General features: G+C 42.0%; 1 protein-coding gene across 5 annotated transcripts in view; it reads left to right on the top strand.

Annotated features, from left to right (window-relative positions):
• Positions 1 to 14,422, top strand: part of sbf1 (SET binding factor 1) — a 56,023-nt gene extending 41,601 nt beyond the window's left edge. For 4 of the 5 annotated variants that reach the window (XM_055055422.1, XM_055055424.1, XM_055055426.1 and 1 more), the window contains 25 exons: positions 78 to 146; positions 354 to 515; positions 623 to 885; positions 1,013 to 1,185; positions 1,269 to 1,342; positions 3,003 to 3,195; positions 3,279 to 3,406; positions 3,499 to 3,674; positions 4,185 to 4,321; positions 4,431 to 4,638; positions 5,014 to 5,210; positions 5,959 to 6,096; positions 6,177 to 6,272; positions 6,454 to 6,528; positions 6,994 to 7,166; positions 8,426 to 8,602; positions 8,689 to 8,790; positions 8,883 to 9,068; positions 9,700 to 9,826; positions 9,906 to 10,036; positions 10,208 to 10,552; positions 10,685 to 10,890; positions 11,469 to 11,556; positions 11,649 to 11,780; positions 12,000 to 14,422. In XM_055055422.1, coding sequence (XP_054911397.1) covers positions 78 to 146; positions 354 to 515; positions 623 to 885; positions 1,013 to 1,185; positions 1,269 to 1,342; positions 3,003 to 3,195; positions 3,279 to 3,406; positions 3,499 to 3,674; positions 4,185 to 4,321; positions 4,431 to 4,638; positions 5,014 to 5,210; positions 5,959 to 6,096; positions 6,177 to 6,272; positions 6,454 to 6,528; positions 6,994 to 7,166; positions 8,426 to 8,602; positions 8,689 to 8,790; positions 8,883 to 9,068; positions 9,700 to 9,826; positions 9,906 to 10,036; positions 10,208 to 10,552; positions 10,685 to 10,890; positions 11,469 to 11,556; positions 11,649 to 11,780; positions 12,000 to 12,098 — 3,855 coding nt within the window. In that variant the 3' untranslated portion in view covers positions 12,099 to 14,422. The remainder of the gene's footprint in view (positions 1 to 77; positions 147 to 353; positions 516 to 622; positions 886 to 1,012; positions 1,186 to 1,268; positions 1,343 to 3,002; positions 3,196 to 3,278; positions 3,407 to 3,498; positions 3,675 to 4,184; positions 4,322 to 4,430; positions 4,639 to 5,013; positions 5,211 to 5,958; positions 6,097 to 6,176; positions 6,273 to 6,453; positions 6,529 to 6,993; positions 7,167 to 8,425; positions 8,603 to 8,688; positions 8,791 to 8,882; positions 9,069 to 9,699; positions 9,827 to 9,905; positions 10,037 to 10,207; positions 10,553 to 10,684; positions 10,891 to 11,468; positions 11,557 to 11,648; positions 11,781 to 11,999) is intronic. The other variant, XM_055055425.1, reaches the window with a different exon arrangement.
• Positions 14,423 to 16,517: the final 2,095 nt, after the last annotated feature.

Below are 16,517 nucleotides of genomic sequence, written 5' to 3' on the forward strand. Positions count from 1 at the left end.
TGTCTGTCATAAAATTGTAGTGAACTTTTTTATTCATATTCAACATCATATTAAAAGCTCTTTATCTTGCAATGCAGGACTGCTCCCATATGGATGAACATGGTATTGCAGCCGCTCTGCTTCCTCTTGTCACTGCCTTCTGCAGAGTAAGTTTCAAACTCGCACTAAGAAACTCACTTCATTAAATGTATTCAAGTCTTAAATCCATGAACACCAAGATACTGTAGGTTTTCCTTTCTTCACTCAGTGGGAGGAACTTTAGATGAGAGCCACTCAGAATGTGAACTCTTTATCGGTTAATCTGGGTTAAAGTTTCTTGGCTTCTTCTCAAGAGTCTGTTTTTTACTGGACAGAAACTGGGTGCAGGCATCACTCAGTTTGCCTACAGCTGTGTACAAGAACACATGGTGTGGACTACCATGCAGTTTTGGGAGGCCATGTTCTATAGTGACGTTCAGAACCACATCAAAGCTCTGTACATGGAGACAGATGATGGAGACCAGCAGAGCAACTCAGTGAGCACCTACGTTCCACTTCACATGACTGAGAGCATTTAGCATTGGTCAAATTTGGCTTCTTGTCATCAGCTCATCTGTTTTTCTCATATTTGTTGATCCATCAGCAACAGGACGACTCAGGCAACAGAAGGGAAATCAGCGCCTTGGAGCTCGCAGCTGAGCAAAACCGTCTGTGGCCGACCCTCACCAAAGAGTTGCAGACGGAGCGCGTGCAGAAGGAGGAGAGCACGGTGTTCAGCCAGGCCATCCATTATGCCAACAGGATGAGCTACCTCCTGCTGCCACTGGACACCAGCAAGAACCGGCTGCTGAGGAGTTCTGGCCTCGGAGACGTGGAGAGCGTCAGCAACAGCTATGTCACCAACAGGTAATGAGAGGGAGGCACATCCTCATCTCAACCACTAGGGGTCAGAGTAATGACGTGTTCCACTCTTCAAGACTTGGTAGTTTGCAGTTTAGAATGTAACAGAAGTTTAAATCATGTTATCTCGCAGTATTGCAGGCAGCATGGCAGAGAGCTACGACACAGAGAGTGGCTTTGAAGATGCAGAGAGCTCAGACGTGGCCAATTCAGTGGTGCGCTTTATCAACCGCTTTGTAGATAAAGTGTGTAATGAGAGTGGTGTGACGAACGAGCACCTGAAGGCGCTCCACACTATGATACCAGGTACGGTCCCTCACTCACTGATCTCTGATTGAGCAGTTTTGCAAGCATTTTATGGAGCTTCATTGGTACAAATGTGTCTGCAGATATTGTTCAGATGCACATCGAGACACTGGACGCAGTCCACAGGGAGAGTAAGAGACTGCCTCCGATCCAAAAGGTAACCAATTCCTGTTTTTACCTTCCACTGGAAAAAAGTCATGCAGAGTTCCATCCAGCCCCGTCCACTCCCCTCTCCACCAATCCCTTCAGCTCAGGCTCACAGTGTCATGGCAGGTACGTCTGTCCACCACGACAGAACGGTGTGATTCTCAGCATGCCGTAGTGGTGCTTGCTGGGTGATGGTTCCCTCCCACCCTGCTGTTTGATCTCTGCAGAGGCCGGAGAAGCTCAGTCTAGCTGTGGCAGCTTCTCCAGGACCTCCAGAGATGAGTGCCTTCATGCTGAAGGGTGCATGCATGCAGTGTTCTGGAGACGAATTCGGGCTACGCCAATCTTCATCTGACAGTTTTTTTCCCCATTATTTCTATAGATATCTTATAGGAAGATGGCATCATGTGAGCATTGTCTCGCCTTAGTTTTCAGAGTGGATCAGTCAGTAGCAGTAGAGTGGATCAGTCACTAGCACCTCACCTTCATTCAGAAATGAATGAAGTACCTCTGCAAGTCATCAAGTTCTGAAGTGACCTGGTAATGGTCCACTGGTTTGACTGGAGTCATGTTACAACCACAGACTTTAATAGAAAGTCATTTTGAGTGACAGACAAACGCTAAGTAGTGCATGCAGTGGGAATTTTCATGGTTTTCAAAATGTTTTGCAAATATAAACCTGAAGGCATGCTCACTAGAAACTAGAGACTTAGTTTGTACTCATTGTTCTTTGTAAAGTAGAACAATGAATCAGAAACAGTCGTGAATGGATTCAGAGCAGCACTTTGAAGAGTCCATTCTATTATATAAAAAGGCTTTGATCTTATCTAGTAATTCAGTGCCTTTAGTGCCACTGTCCTGCAGCTTTTGGATGTTTTTTTGCTCCAAAAGCTGCAGGAAAACGCTTGGAGCAGGTACGGTCCCACACTCACTGATCTCTGATTGAGCACTGAATAAGCATTGTATGGAGCTTCATTTGTATAAATGTGTCTGCAGATATTGTTCAGATTTCTGCAGAGACATTTATTTTGTTTTTGGTGTTTTATCTTGTGTATTTAACACCAGTAATGAAACTTAATTACTGATGTAGACCTATCAGACCAAAAAATGTACATTAATCAATATTGATTCCTTAACTTGGATTCAATGTAAAATAAACTAAAAAGTGCATGTAGATGATTGTTGAAACGATATTGATATAGTGTCAGTTATTAATGTTGATTAAACATGTAAGCCACCGACCACTTTCAATATCATTTCAATGTTATTCAACGTGGATTCAATGTTTCTTCCTAAATATATTTTAACGTTGATTCACTCATATTTTGCTCTCTGGGTAATCAGTGCAGGTCGCTTGATTTCAAAGCATGGGAGTGATGTTTGGAATGTGTGAAGGCCTAAAGTAATGGCATGATTTAAAGTTGCGACTCGCATTCAAACATTCAGTCTTGTCAGCAGTTTAACTTTAAAGCACAAACACTAAGTGATCCTTTCTGTTAGTTTTTTTAAATTATTTTCACAAACCTGAAAAGGTGCTAAATACAGGACTGATATACTGATTTAAAAAAAACCACTAAATGCAAGTTTTACTTTTCTTCGCTTTTTTGTTTTTCCACTTCAAATGATTTATGGCTCCTTCTTGTTTTTTTGTTGTTTGCTTTCATCTGCAGCCCAAGTTGCTAAGGCCAACGCTGCTGCCCGGTGAGGAGCTGGTGATGGATGGCATGCGGGTCCACCTCATCCCTGATGGTCGAGAAGAGGCCACAGGGCAGATGGGAGGGCCACCTCTTCTTCCTGCAGAGGGTGCCATCTTTCTTACAACTTACCGGCTTATCTTCAAGGGCACACCGAGTGATGCATTAGGTGAGGAAGAAAAGATCATCTGAGATTTGCTGGATTTTTGGTTCATTATTCTAAGCCAGGTTACCTGGTGTCTTTTCCTTCAGTGGGCGAACAGATAGTGACTCGCTCCTTCCCCATCGCCTCTCTGACCAAGGAGAAGAGGATCTCTGTCACTCTAACCATGGACCAATTTGTCCAGGAGGGCCTTCAGCTACGATCCTGCACCTTCCAGGTATTTACCTCTCATAATTTGCCACCCTCTGTCAGATCTTAGCCTGTAACCCACAGGTAAGATGTCCTTCTCTTTCTGTCTTATACCTGCAGCTGATGAAAATTGCTTTTGATGAAGAGGTGGCATCAGACCTGGCTGAGAGTTTCAGGAAGCACTTACATAAGCTGCGCTTTCCTCAGCATGTCCAGGGCACTTTTGCCTTCACAGTTGGTCAAAGTGGCAAGCTGGCGTTGGAGCCCAAAACCAAGGATAAGAACCAGTCATTAAAGTAAGAGACAAAAAAACTTTTATTCAAATAAATCAAAGAATAGCTCAACTCTCACTCCTTTAGCTTGACTTTATCAATTAGCCCAAGCACACCAAGTGTTGTTATAGGGGTTTTTTTTGTCTGTAAGTTGACATTTTATTATTTCAACAAATACTCAGAACTCTGAAAGCAGACGAGTCATCGGAATTGGTTGTTTGTTGGGCCATGTACAGGAGGGTTTTACTTTGAGGCTTTTTTATGACCCAGTGTCAATGTTCTGACTGGCCTCATGAATCATGGATGTGCCTTGGTAAAATTATGCAAAATCAGAAACGCACAAAAAACGGAAACATAATAAATGCATAATAAATCTGAATGTGTTTCCATGTAATAACTTGCCAGAACTGTTTAAATTTACTTTTAGATTTTCTCAATTTCAGAATATCTAAAAGTAAAAATGTTACCAGCTGTAAGCTACTCTGAGTAAGCCACATTGATACAAATCTTTGAGTATGTCCTTATCCTCTTCAGGACACTTTCCAAAAACCTGGTGAAGAATGCAAAGAGAACCATTAGTCGTCAGTACGTGGGCAGGAAGAAGGAGGCTCCGGCCACCTGGGAGAACAGGAGCAGCTTCCAGTCAGAGCTGGATGAAGATGAAATCTCAGGTATTACAAGAAAAAAAGCTGATCAGTTTTTTAGTGTTTTGTTTTTCAACATTTAATAAATTAAATGAATCATGGGCCTAAAGTTTAAATCAATCAATTTTCTCCACAGTCTCAGAGGAAGTGGATCAGAGTGTCCTGACTCTGTCCTCTACCATCCGCTCTTCGGACAGACAGACTATGAGCAATGTTGTGGAGCGTGCCTGTTGCCGTGACTACCAGCGCCTCGGTCTGGGCACGCTTAGCAACAGCCTGACGCGATCTAAGAATGAGCCGTTCAGGATTTCTACAGCTAATCGCATGTACACAGTCTGCAGGAGGTACAGCAGCAGTAGTTGGTGTACAGATGTAGAAAGTTTTTCAAAAGTATTTACACTCCTTGAACATTTCCACATAGCATGTGTATTTTGTGGGGATTTTAAGTGAAAACAATGAAATAATGTGAATAAAAGGAAATGACAAATAGTTTTCAACATTTTTCTCAATCCCCAGTTTCTGAAAATGGAATACTTTTCTGTCCATTTTACGTTGATGCAGCGTGTTGGTCTATGACATAACATCCCTATAAAATTCATCAAAGCTATTGTTTGTACCTTGACAGAATGCAACAAAATTTCAGGAGTATGAATCCTTTTGCAAAGTGCGTAGAAAAGACAGACAGACAAATAAAAATGGCTCGACCTCTTCTGCTCCAGCTACCCCGGCCTGCTGATTGTCCCTCAGAGCATTGTGGACAGCACCATTCAGAGGATCAGCCGCTGCTACAGACAGAATCGCTTCCCTGTCGTGTGCTGGAGACACTCGCGCACCAAGGCCGTCCTGCTGCGCTCTGCAGGCCTTCATGCCAAGGGAGTCGTCAGCTTCTTCAAGTCTCCCAATGCGCCAACTGCAGGTACAACATTATGCCAGGCTAACTATCTGGGCACATTCCTAATTTTCATTAAAAGAAGGGAGGTAGACATCTTTGCTTGATATCTTGAAGTCGTTTTACTTCAAAACCCAAAAGGTTCTGAGAACTGCATAAATCTTCTGAAAGGTTTTCAAGAAAAAGAGAAGTCCAGTTGCCTTGTGTTGCAGCTCTGTCATGACTGCAGTCTATTGTGTAGATCTTATTAGTATGTCCTTATCCATATGCTCACCATGTTCATGTTTATTTTTTATTCATGTTTAGACTTTATACTAAGAGACAGTTGGGCTTCAAAGGAGTCACATATATCTTATTCTCTGAGCGACATGCTGAATTAGGTGTTTTTTTTAATCAGATATAAAATATCCACTTTGTCAACTGTGCACAAGTACGGTCCTGTGAATAAATATTTGCATCATTTCAGGTTAGTTTTTGGCTGTGTTTTGATCACACCATGTTTCAGGTCACCAAACAAAATTGGGATGAGGCAAAAATTTTCTGAGCACATATAAATGGCAGGTTTTTTTCACTCAGGAAAAAAAAGTTAAGTAAATGATCATCATTTCAAAACTTTATTTCATATTTAGTGAGGTTATCTTTGTCTGATAATAAAATGTTGGTGAAGTGCAGCAAACAATAAAGGGGCAAGTACCTTTTAATACCTCAGTTATTGATGAGATGTAGAGATCAGCTCTCGCCTAACATTTTGGTTTCTGTTTTTCATCTTAACTAGTGCCGTCTCAAGCAGACTCCACCAGCCTGGAGCAGGAGAAATACCTCCAAGCCATCATCAGCTCCATGCCCTCCTACAGTGAGAGTACCGGCAGGAACACCCTGAGTGGCTTCACATCCACACACATGAACACCTCTGGTCAGTACACACACTCTGAAAGCACATGTTGCTGTTAGAGAACCCTTTGTCTGCAGGCTGACAGCTTTTGCCATCCGCAGAGTCATCTGATAAGCTCAGGCAGCCAAAGATTGGAGACCTGATGAAGCAGGTTCTGGGCAACAAGGAGGACGTCCCTGGAACCTTCAGCAGAGGAGGTGAGATGCTAGTCTGTCATCATAGTACAATGAGAACTGATCAGAGTTTATGGTGTGTCAGTGAACACACTCCTTTTACGTTATGTGTGGAATCAGTGCAAACCAGTGAACCATCCTTCGTTGTTTAACGCTGTTGGTTAACGCTGTTGGTTAACGAGCCGTCTTTGTCATTTGACCTCAGCACTTGGTCAAAAGGCGAAAGTCATCTCCCTCTCTCAGCCCAAAGTCTCTGGCAAAGCCAGGAACTCTCCTAGAGGTACAGTAGGCCCCGCCCCCTTGTTCTTCCTGCACTCCTCTCTAACCAATCAGATGTCTAACAGTAGCTTCAGTGTGGTGTCCTTCTGGGAAAAGCAGTGTCTCTGCAGACTAAAGGGTTTGTTGTTACTGCTTGTGTGTGTTGTGTGCATGCTGCTGCCGCTGCAGCTGGACTCTGACATTCTGTATGTTTCTGTTTGATTCTTCCCTCTGCTGATTAATCATCATGATGCAGATGTCCCAAAGTGAGCTGGGCAGTTTTTACTCATTGCTGCCTTGCTTCAGAGCTTGGCTGGTAATCGCTGAATGTGATGGCAATCAGATGCTGACACATTGAAGGATCATTCCAGCTCTTTCAGTAAAACAGAATGATTCTTTAGAATGGTCTTCAACATGAGGTGTTGATTAAAGGTTCACATCACAATGTATAGGAAGACGTGACTTTATGTATATGTGTTCTCTGCAGGTAAATGGGGCAGCATCCGGGGCAGTGGCCGTCTAAGTGCCTACAACCCAGATATTGGGACACGTTTGGCTGGGAAGGAATCTCCACAGCCTAATGGAGGGCCAAACGATCCATTGTTCCTGCGCCAGCAGAAAGCCTACCTCTACATCATTGGGGACAAGGCCCAACTCAAGGTGAGAAGAAACATGCTAAAGAATGTCACTGATCATACTGCACGATCAAAATAACAGGACTCCACAAAAGAACTAGAAAATAGAACAGCTTAGTCTTCAGTTAGCTGCTCTTTTAGATAAAGTTTTGTCTAAAATTGATTTAGACAGATGAAATTAATTGATATTGATTTGACAAAAATGTGGTTATTAAGCCAGTAATCTGAGCACATGGATAACTTGCCAGAACAGTTGAACCTCTGTAAAAATACTACCCTGATGATCTGTTCTCTCACCCAGCAGGACTGACATTCAACAGTTATTGAATGTCTGTTCTGATTATGGGTTGACATATGATCTGCAGTGTAATGCCAAGACAACTGTTATGCTAATATGCAGGACTAAAGCAGGCAAAGAGCTTTCTGAACAAAAGTCATTTGCTGCTGGTTCTGGTTCAGGTTTTTGGGTACCAAATTGGGTACAAGGAAAAAATGGGCATGAAATGAAAAAATCTGTGTGATGTTAAACATGTGAGTTGTAGAGATAAAGCAAAACAGAACATTGAAGAATTTCACACAAAGATTTGAAAAGTATATCATGCACACAAAACATTTCCCCCAACTGAGCGTTGAAATTTGATCAGAGACAAAGCTCCTTGCCAGGTTTTGTCTTTGAAGACAGCTGCTCTGGAAATTTCTGGAGTAGAAACGTTATGAGGGTCCAATCAGCCAATCGGAATCGGATTTGGGAAATATGATCAATAGAGGTAGACAGAAATTAAGAGAAGTAGATTTTTTATACCATATTTTTTAGGCTCAGTCAGATACCCATAATGTCTATAAAGTTCCTTAGGATAAAGCTGGTTTCACATTCAACATTCTAAACATTTTATTGTTTTATTCATGAAGCCAATTCCCATCAAAGATTTAACATATAAACCACTGTTTAAAGTTGATTAATTACATAATGAAAAGTTTTTTGAATTTCTAAATGAGCTAAATAAATTAATTTACATGGGAGCTACTTCATTAAGTGACAAAGGCATTTGAAAAAGATTTCCTTTCTGAGTATAAAACTTCAGGTCATAAAAACATTCATATGAATGACAGCTGGGTGGAATGCAGGATGTTTCTCTAGATACTTTGGGAAAATCTGTTCTTCTGATTAATGGTATCATACAGTCTGTTTTGGCACTTTGTCAAACTCGTATTTGATTTTTGGTGGGAAAAATATACGTCGGTATTCATTAAATGTCAGTGAAGAGAATTATATGTTGTCATCAGGGAGGAAAGCAGGACTCGTTCCAGCAGTGGGAGGTGATCCCCATCGAGGTGTGTGATGTGCGGCAGGTGAAGAACAGTTTCAAGAAGCTGATGAAAGCCTGCGTGCCGAGCTCCCAAACCACAGAGCCAAACATGAGCTTCCTGCGCCTCCTGGAGGACTCGGAGTGGATGACTCTGGTCAGTATTTATTGGGTTTACAGCTTTCCTTAAGTGTAAATGCTCAATCATGACAGGACTCTGACCTGAGTTGACTATGTTTCCAGTTGCACAGAGTGCTGCAGGTGTCTGTTTTGGTAGTGGAGCTACTGGACACTGGCTCCTCTGTCATGGTCAGCCTGGAAGACGGCTGGGACGTTACAACACAGGTTGGACCACAAAGCTATGCACCCCAACCCAAAATCTGCTTTTAATTTGTTACTTTTTTTTTAATCAAGAAGTTCGAACTGTGTTTTTGTAGGTGGTGTCCCTGGTGCAGCTGCTGTCTGACCCATACTATAGAACGATTGATGGTTTTCGACTGTTGGTAGAAAAGGAGTGGCTGTCGTTTGGCCACAGGTTCAGCCACCGGGGTGCGCAGACGCTGGGCAGCCAGAGCAGTGGTTTCACCCCCGTCTTTCTGCAGTTCCTCGACTGTGTACACCAGGTGGGTCAACATCTCTATCAAGGTCAGACTTTGCAGTGTTCCATCTCAGGCTACTCAGGGTTAGCAAGAAGCAAACACCTCAACTCTGCATTTTGTAGTCATTGAGCTGAACTTGAGTTTCTGTGTTACACAACTGTTGAAGAAAAACCATGGTGTTTCACTGGTTTAGTGAAGACCAGACTTCAACCCAGGATGAAATGCTTTGGTGTGCTAAAACAAATGTTTGCAAACCTTAATGGACTCAAAGTTGTGAAAATAGTGTTACATCTTTAGACTTGACACTCTATTTGTCCTGTCTGAGACCACTCCTGGCTTACCTCTGACCTGGATTCAAAAAGATAAAACCCTTTTGCAGAAATTTTAGCAGTCCTCTGGTTCACTTCCTCTTTCTCCACATATGGTGAACGTATGACCATCTGTGCGCCTGTGGAGTTGGACCACAGAAAAATAAGGCTTAAGAGCTTTGTGCTCTTAAGCCCGTAGTAATACATTTATAGAGCAAAACATTAAGTCTAACCAAGATTAAAATGTGTCTTTGACTAACACACATTTTAATCAAACACAGCATAAAAACTGCTTCTTTGTTTAAAGTACTGTGGTGTCATCTTAAAAACTCTTCTGTATCCTTCAGATCCACCTTCAGTTCCCCATGGAGTTTGAGTTCAGCCAGTACTACCTGAAGTTCCTCGCCTACCATTATATGTCCAACCGCTTCCGCACCTTCCTACTGGACTCAGACTATGACCGCATCGAGCTGGGTGAGCCACAGCCACAGTAGATCTTCTCATGTTTGTCTGACTGTGCGGTTGTGTGAAGCTGATCATTGTGTGGATGTAGGAGTGTTATACGAGGAGAAAAGCGATAGGAGAAATCCTCACGTGTGCAAGTCTGTGTGGGATTACGTCGACAGACTCAACAAGAAAGCCCCCGTCTTCTACAACTACATGTACTCTCCAGAGGATGAGGAGGTGAGGGCGTCTTCCGTCTATCTTGTAGTGACAGTTGCACTCGATACTGAGGATAAATGAAATTTAGACTCAGAATATTAATGGAACATGACTCAGGAACATTCCGGGATCGTTTCAGGAATCAGAGTTCTTAAATCATTAAGACGAGGCTGATGTGGAAATGTATTGCAGGTCCTGCGGCCATACACTTTCATTTCCAACCTGAAGGTGTGGGACTTCTACTTGGAGGAAACTCTGTCTGACGGACCCCCATACGACTGGGAGCTGAGGAGCCGGCAGGAGAGCCTGGCAGAGGAGACGGCAGAGAAAGCTGACACCGGCGCTCCAAAGTCTCAGCGGCATAGTGTGTGGCCGTGTTACGACAACCTAAGCAAGGTGATGCCTGACGCCATCACCAAACTGCTGCAAGATCTGCAGAACCTGGAGGCTGAGCTCGGCCAGACATCGGATAAGTGGAAGGACACGTGGGACAAAATCAAGACCACACAGAGGACTGAGACCAAACTGGAAAGCAAAGTGAGATAAGAGTTTCATTTCCCACCCACATACTCATACTGTTACCTAGTAACAATTTCTATGCATAACATTTTGACCAGTAGAACTGAATTTAAATGTGATTCTGAATATTTTCTCTCTCTCTCTTAACAGCCGTCATTTTCCAGTTCTCTGTTGATGTCCTCCAACCTAAGCCACCAGCGGCGATCCCAGGGTGTCTACCTGCAGGACAGCAGAGTTGGATCTTCCATCAAGCTGGGTCTGGACTGCGAAGCTAGCGCCACGTCCACACCTGTCGCGGGTCGGCCCAGTACCAGCACGCTCTACAGCCAGTTCCAGAGCACGGAGAGCGAGAACAGGTCTGTTCCCCAGAGGACAGCCGTCTATGAGGGGAAGTTCAGATGCTCCATCATTACCATCCGTGTTTAGTTCCACAAACTCTGAGCACGCTCACTGCATGAGACATTATTGCAGTTCACACAGGAGATCACACACAAGTCACACATATTTGGAATGTGAATGAATGACTGCCAAAAAGTCAGAAGTGAAGATAGACACAGAATTACCTCCTGAAACAAACATCAAAACCTGCTATATACAGATGCATCTAAATTTGAATGTCATGAAAAAGCTCATTAATTTCAGTAATTAAGTTTAAAAAGTAAAATGCCGTTATGGTAAGTTAGAATAGAGCATTAAGAAGCTGACTTTTTGGTGTTTTGTTAGCTGTGAACTACAATCCTCAAAATGAACAGAAATAAATATGACAAGAATAATATGATGTTCAGACCTTGAAAAATAGTTTTTAGAGTTTCAATTCTATGTTAATTTATTGAGTTTCACCTGCAAAGAGATTAAATGATGATGCAGTTTTAACTGCTGATCATCCCATACTTCAGCTGAACTGCTCTCATTTTTAACCTGTCTTCCCCATCAGGAGTTTTGAAGGCATTTTGTACAAAAGAGGAGCATTGCTGAAACCATGGAAACCTAGGTGGTTTGTGCTGGATAAGACGAAACATGAGGTGAAATTTATCACACAGCCTCACCAACCCATCCTTAAGTATACCGTTCTGATTGTGACCTCCTCCTGTCTCCAATATGGCTCCTGTTCCAGCTGCGATACTACGACAGCAGGCAGGACAAAGACTGTAAAGGTGTGATCGAGCTGTCAGACATGGAGTCGGTCACAGTGGGAACACCTGCCATGGGAGCGCCGAAAAACGTCGAGGAGAAAGCCTTCTTTGATGTGAGTCTGCAAACATTTCTCTCCTTCAAATACAGCAACACTCGTTATGGTGCAGAAACAAAACAGACCAACACAAGACAGGACAGACAGGAAGGAAAGCAAGTAAAATACTTTCCAGTTTCCACTGTATAAGAGTGCAGAGGATGTGAATATTTTCATATGCAAAAAGTATTCTTTGTATTTCAAGGGTTCTAACAGACCTCTCTCTCCCACTCTCAGCTGAAGACGTCCAAGCGCATGTATAACTTGTGTGCCCAGGACAGTTCAAATGCCCAGCTGTGGATGGACAGTATCCAGAGCTCCCTGTCAGACGCCTAGAGAGTTGGAGCCCGTGCTACCAGAAAACATTGGGGGGCGCTGCTGTGCCTGATGGAGCCTCTGCTGGTCAACCTCAGCAGAACAAAGAGGGAAAGGGGCCTTTCACCACTGTTCACTAGTGTTGAACTAATAATTTGATGTCACATGTTACAGTGTTTCTATTATAAAAAAGAAAAAGTCCCAGAAAAACCAACTCCCCAAGTGTCTGAACACTGTGTGTTATATGCACAAGATCAACAGGCGTGTCTGGGAGGCATCCTGCAGCTTGGACCAGCATCACCATCCTTCCAGACCCTCCTCCTATAAACCAACACCTGCTCTTTCTGTCCAAACCCCACTCACACTTTAAGGAGGAATGACGGAGGAGCTGGAGGCAGCCAAGCTGCACAATGAACTCATTAGACTGCCCAGACTAGAATCTCAAGGACTAACTGCTGGGTTGATGGACCAAACCTGCCCTGAGGAGCGCCTAGTCCTCATAAAGCTCTGCTCTCACTGCCTCACGCAGCCTGCTGATGCTAGGTTTTGGCAAGCATGTTGCTATGGAGACAGTAGAGCAGGAGCGCTCTGTAAAGGTTCATGAAGGATTTGTTTTTCTTTTGGAGTTTTTTTTTTTTTTTTTAGGAATCAGAAGTTTGTATCAGAATGAGAAAACTTTGGTGGTGGCCACCTGTTCTCCACAGGAGGAGACATCTTGTGAAAGCCATGATCCAGTTGTGAAGACCAAACCAGAAGAGCCATCTGGAGTTTCAGAATCCATACGTGTTTACAAAGTAGACAACGGTTTCTTTACTCAGCTCCACTCAGCTCACAGCCCCCGTGCTTTTATCCAATCACTGTTACCATTGAAATTTTTAAGGGATGTTGAAGGAAAAAGCAGGGATTTCTATTATGACTTCAGAACAATCTATGGGAGGTCAGGGAGATGGGACATGGAGGGATACTGTGATATTTTGGGATGTGTCAGAGACAGATTTAGGGATGGACGCAAATTGTTGGAAACAAGTTGTAAAGGAAAATTATGTCATTTTATAAAAAAAATTTTACCACAGTAGTATTGTTTCCTTGCACTTCGGACCCAGTCTGACTTACACTTCCCATTCTTTTCCATCAAACTGACAGTCATTCTCTGTGTTTCTCTTACTGTGTTGAAACACAATACTGAACAATCAGAACTTGTTTGAACTGGGATGGAGAAAGATGGCATAATTTTCCTTTAACAAAGTGAAAGTGAACCAGTGTTCCTTTGCTCCCAAGGCTTCCATCATGTTGGACGTGACCGTGCCACAGCAGGCGATTCTGTTTCCTGGACGGTTGATGGTTTGGAAAGACGGCCCCTCCTCCACCCACAGCCAGCCAACCAGCCACCAACCCACACACTCCGGCCCACATTTGTTCAAAGCAACCCCCTACATTGTATCATACACTTTTACTGCTGTCTGAACATAAAATTACAAACTGTAGTTTATTTGTGTCTAACAACTCATTTGTATATACTACTCCAGATTTGTATGTAACATTTATGGTAGTAATTTATTTAACATGTCTCCTCAGTAAAGAAAAGCACCACTTTCTTTTAAAATTAGGAATTCAATGTGCCATTTATTTCTGTATTAATGTGACTAATACTTTTTTAAAAAAAATGTTATTGCTTTTTTTGTTTACACAGTTATTACTTTATATGAATTGTTCATCAAGAGTGGAAGTGGTGTGTCAGTAGGAGTCTCTGCTTTGATTAGATTATTCAGTCTCGCTCATTCACCCACTTACAGGATCGTCGTAATGGAGAGTGTAAAAGATCTCAAATCCTTCCTAGTGCTAGGTTCTGTTCTGCTGACCTGTAGCATCAGCTGTGGCCTGAGAAACATCTAGCTTTTATTTCAGACATAAAGTTTTCTGACAGAACCAGTAGTTACTTTGCTGCACTTAAACAATGTTTGTTCTAATCAGAGAAGTAGAAATTCCTCTAAAGTTTTGGATCCGTTGATTGGGTTTGGCTTTGTAGCTTCCTGCTGATCCAGACTGAAAGTCCAGCAGGTGTTGACTCAGATCATTTTGCTCTTTGTTGCAGCTGGTGCAGAATAACAGCAGAACTGAACCCAACACTCTGTGTATTACTTTGTTGTAGAGCCATATTAGCTTCAGTCAGCCCCAAGTCAATTTGCCTCTAGTTTACTCCTCAGACAGCTCAAATAACCACAGTTTGACAGAATCCTTTATTTATATGGTTCATTTTTTTGTTTAGAAATGACCTTCTGAGCCGGGATGTCAATCATGTCAGTCTAGTTTTTAGAATCCAAATAAATACTGTGGGTCTAAAAGTTCACATGTCATCATAAATTTTTAACCATTCTTCTTTTTCTGCAGGTGTTCATTATTGTTTTTTTCACAAGTAATCCAGTAATAATTTTCTCTAAATTCTGGAAGACTTGGCCTAAGGTTATCAAAGTAATATTTGGAGATACCTAAAGGGTGGACCATAAGTTTCTATACATAGGAAAAATAAACATTTTATACTGGACAATCGCTTTTATTTTTCTGGTACTCTATATAATCGCTGCATGTCTTAGACCACTTTGTGGCTGATCTGCAACATTTACAGTTTCCTGAAACTTGCAAATAAGTTTTACCATAGTGTTGTGTGTGATGCTCATTCCATGTTTTCTGTTAGTTTCCTGCAGCCATGCGACTGCTTCCCGTTCCAGCCATCAATGTAATTTCAATTCTTTGCTCTTTTGTCAGACACATCTTGGGTATTTGAAATTAAGAAGAAATATACATTTTACATTCTCCTATGTATGAAAATTTATGGCCTGCCCTGTACACAAAAAAAAGAACGAAATTGAGACTTAATGACATCAAAATAATTTCAAAGTCATTCAAGTTGATTTGAATGACTAACCTAAGCTACTACTACTATGCAATACAAAACTGCATAGTAGTGTTGCAGAGACGTTTCCCTCGATTGCACAGGCTCACTTGTACAATGACTAAGAATCAAAACAATGATTGTTTAAATCTCCAGTAAAATAGCCAGTGTATCTGAAGAAGAGCTTTACATTACAACCCTGCATAGTCTAAAAGAAAAAGGAAGTATACCAATGAGGCAACATTCTAAGGACATCGACAAGCAACTTTTGATGATAGAGGGAACCACCAAAGCCGAATAACACTTCCAGTCTAAGTGTTGGGTATAGCAACAGTAGATGAATGGACCTTTAAAATGTTCCAAATAAAAGGCTGGTTAAAATTATCTCAAAATATTGTAGACCTGCCTGCTTGTTCTAAATTACCTGTGTAATTTAAAACTGCTGATCTGCTACAGCAGTGGAGAGCAAATGTATATTGACAGTCAAATGGTGCGACACCTGATGGTGCCACTTGTTCAACAGTTTTCATCTAAAAATTGTAGTGTTTTCATATTGCAAGAACTATGCAGATCATTGACTGCTTTATTTTGCTGGAAAGGATAAAGAGTACTTTCTCATAAGAACAGTATCTTGGGGACCTTTTCTGCCATTTTTACATGTTTAGAGCTATCTCCTCAGACTTTCCTGCCTGCATAGTTCATCTAGGTATATCTCTGAGTGCTACCACAGTGATTACTGGTGACGTATGTTGCGAACATAAGCCCCGTCCCAATACTCGCACTGCCCTTCTATGAAGTGTGTTCTCAGTCAAAATGCACATAAGGATTTGAGTGCACAGTTTAGTACGCCTCTGTGTCATTATGGTGACATCCAAAATGACTGGACCATTGCTGTTTTGGCATTTCTACTAACAATGGCAGTACAACTCCAACACTATAAATGTACATGATAGTTTTTTTTTTTACTTTCCAAAGTCATTGCAGGACATATTTTTGCTTTATTATGCGTTGTTGAATCCAGAGCAACTCAGAGAAGCATGACCTCTAGGTCATCCTGACCTCTAGTGGCTGTGGGCCAGAAGTCTTTGCATGCAGTATGTATCAAGGAATAAAGAATAAAATCTTTGCCACTTAAAAGCTTTATTTTCTTATTTATTTATCATTTACTATTTGTAATAATAAATTATTTAATTTCAGTTTCCATTTCTAAACTGAGTGACAAAGAATGTAACTTTATCCATCTATTTTCTTATGGATGCTTATTTCCAGTAATCAACAGATGAGGTCACCCTGGACAGGTCACCAGTCTATCACATGGCAACCTGTCCAGAGACAGACAAGGCAAACAGTCATGTGCACACCTAATGAGAATTTAGAGAGACCATGCAGAAAGACAGCAGGCTGGATTCAAACCCAGGACCTTCTTGCTGCAAGGCAGCAGTGCTACCAACTGTGCCACTATGCAGCCCTCTTTTTCCATTATATTCAAATTTGTTTTAGCTTTGCTTCTGTGAGGTTTATTCTTGGTTAGAAAATAGAAATAACAAATT

The sequence above is a fragment of the Poeciliopsis prolifica genome, unplaced genomic scaffold (assembly GCF_027474105.1).
Source record: "Poeciliopsis prolifica strain line A6 unplaced genomic scaffold, Auburn_PproV2 SCAFFOLD042, whole genome shotgun sequence".
Classification (NCBI taxonomy): Eukaryota; Metazoa; Chordata; class Actinopteri; order Cyprinodontiformes; family Poeciliidae; genus Poeciliopsis; species Poeciliopsis prolifica.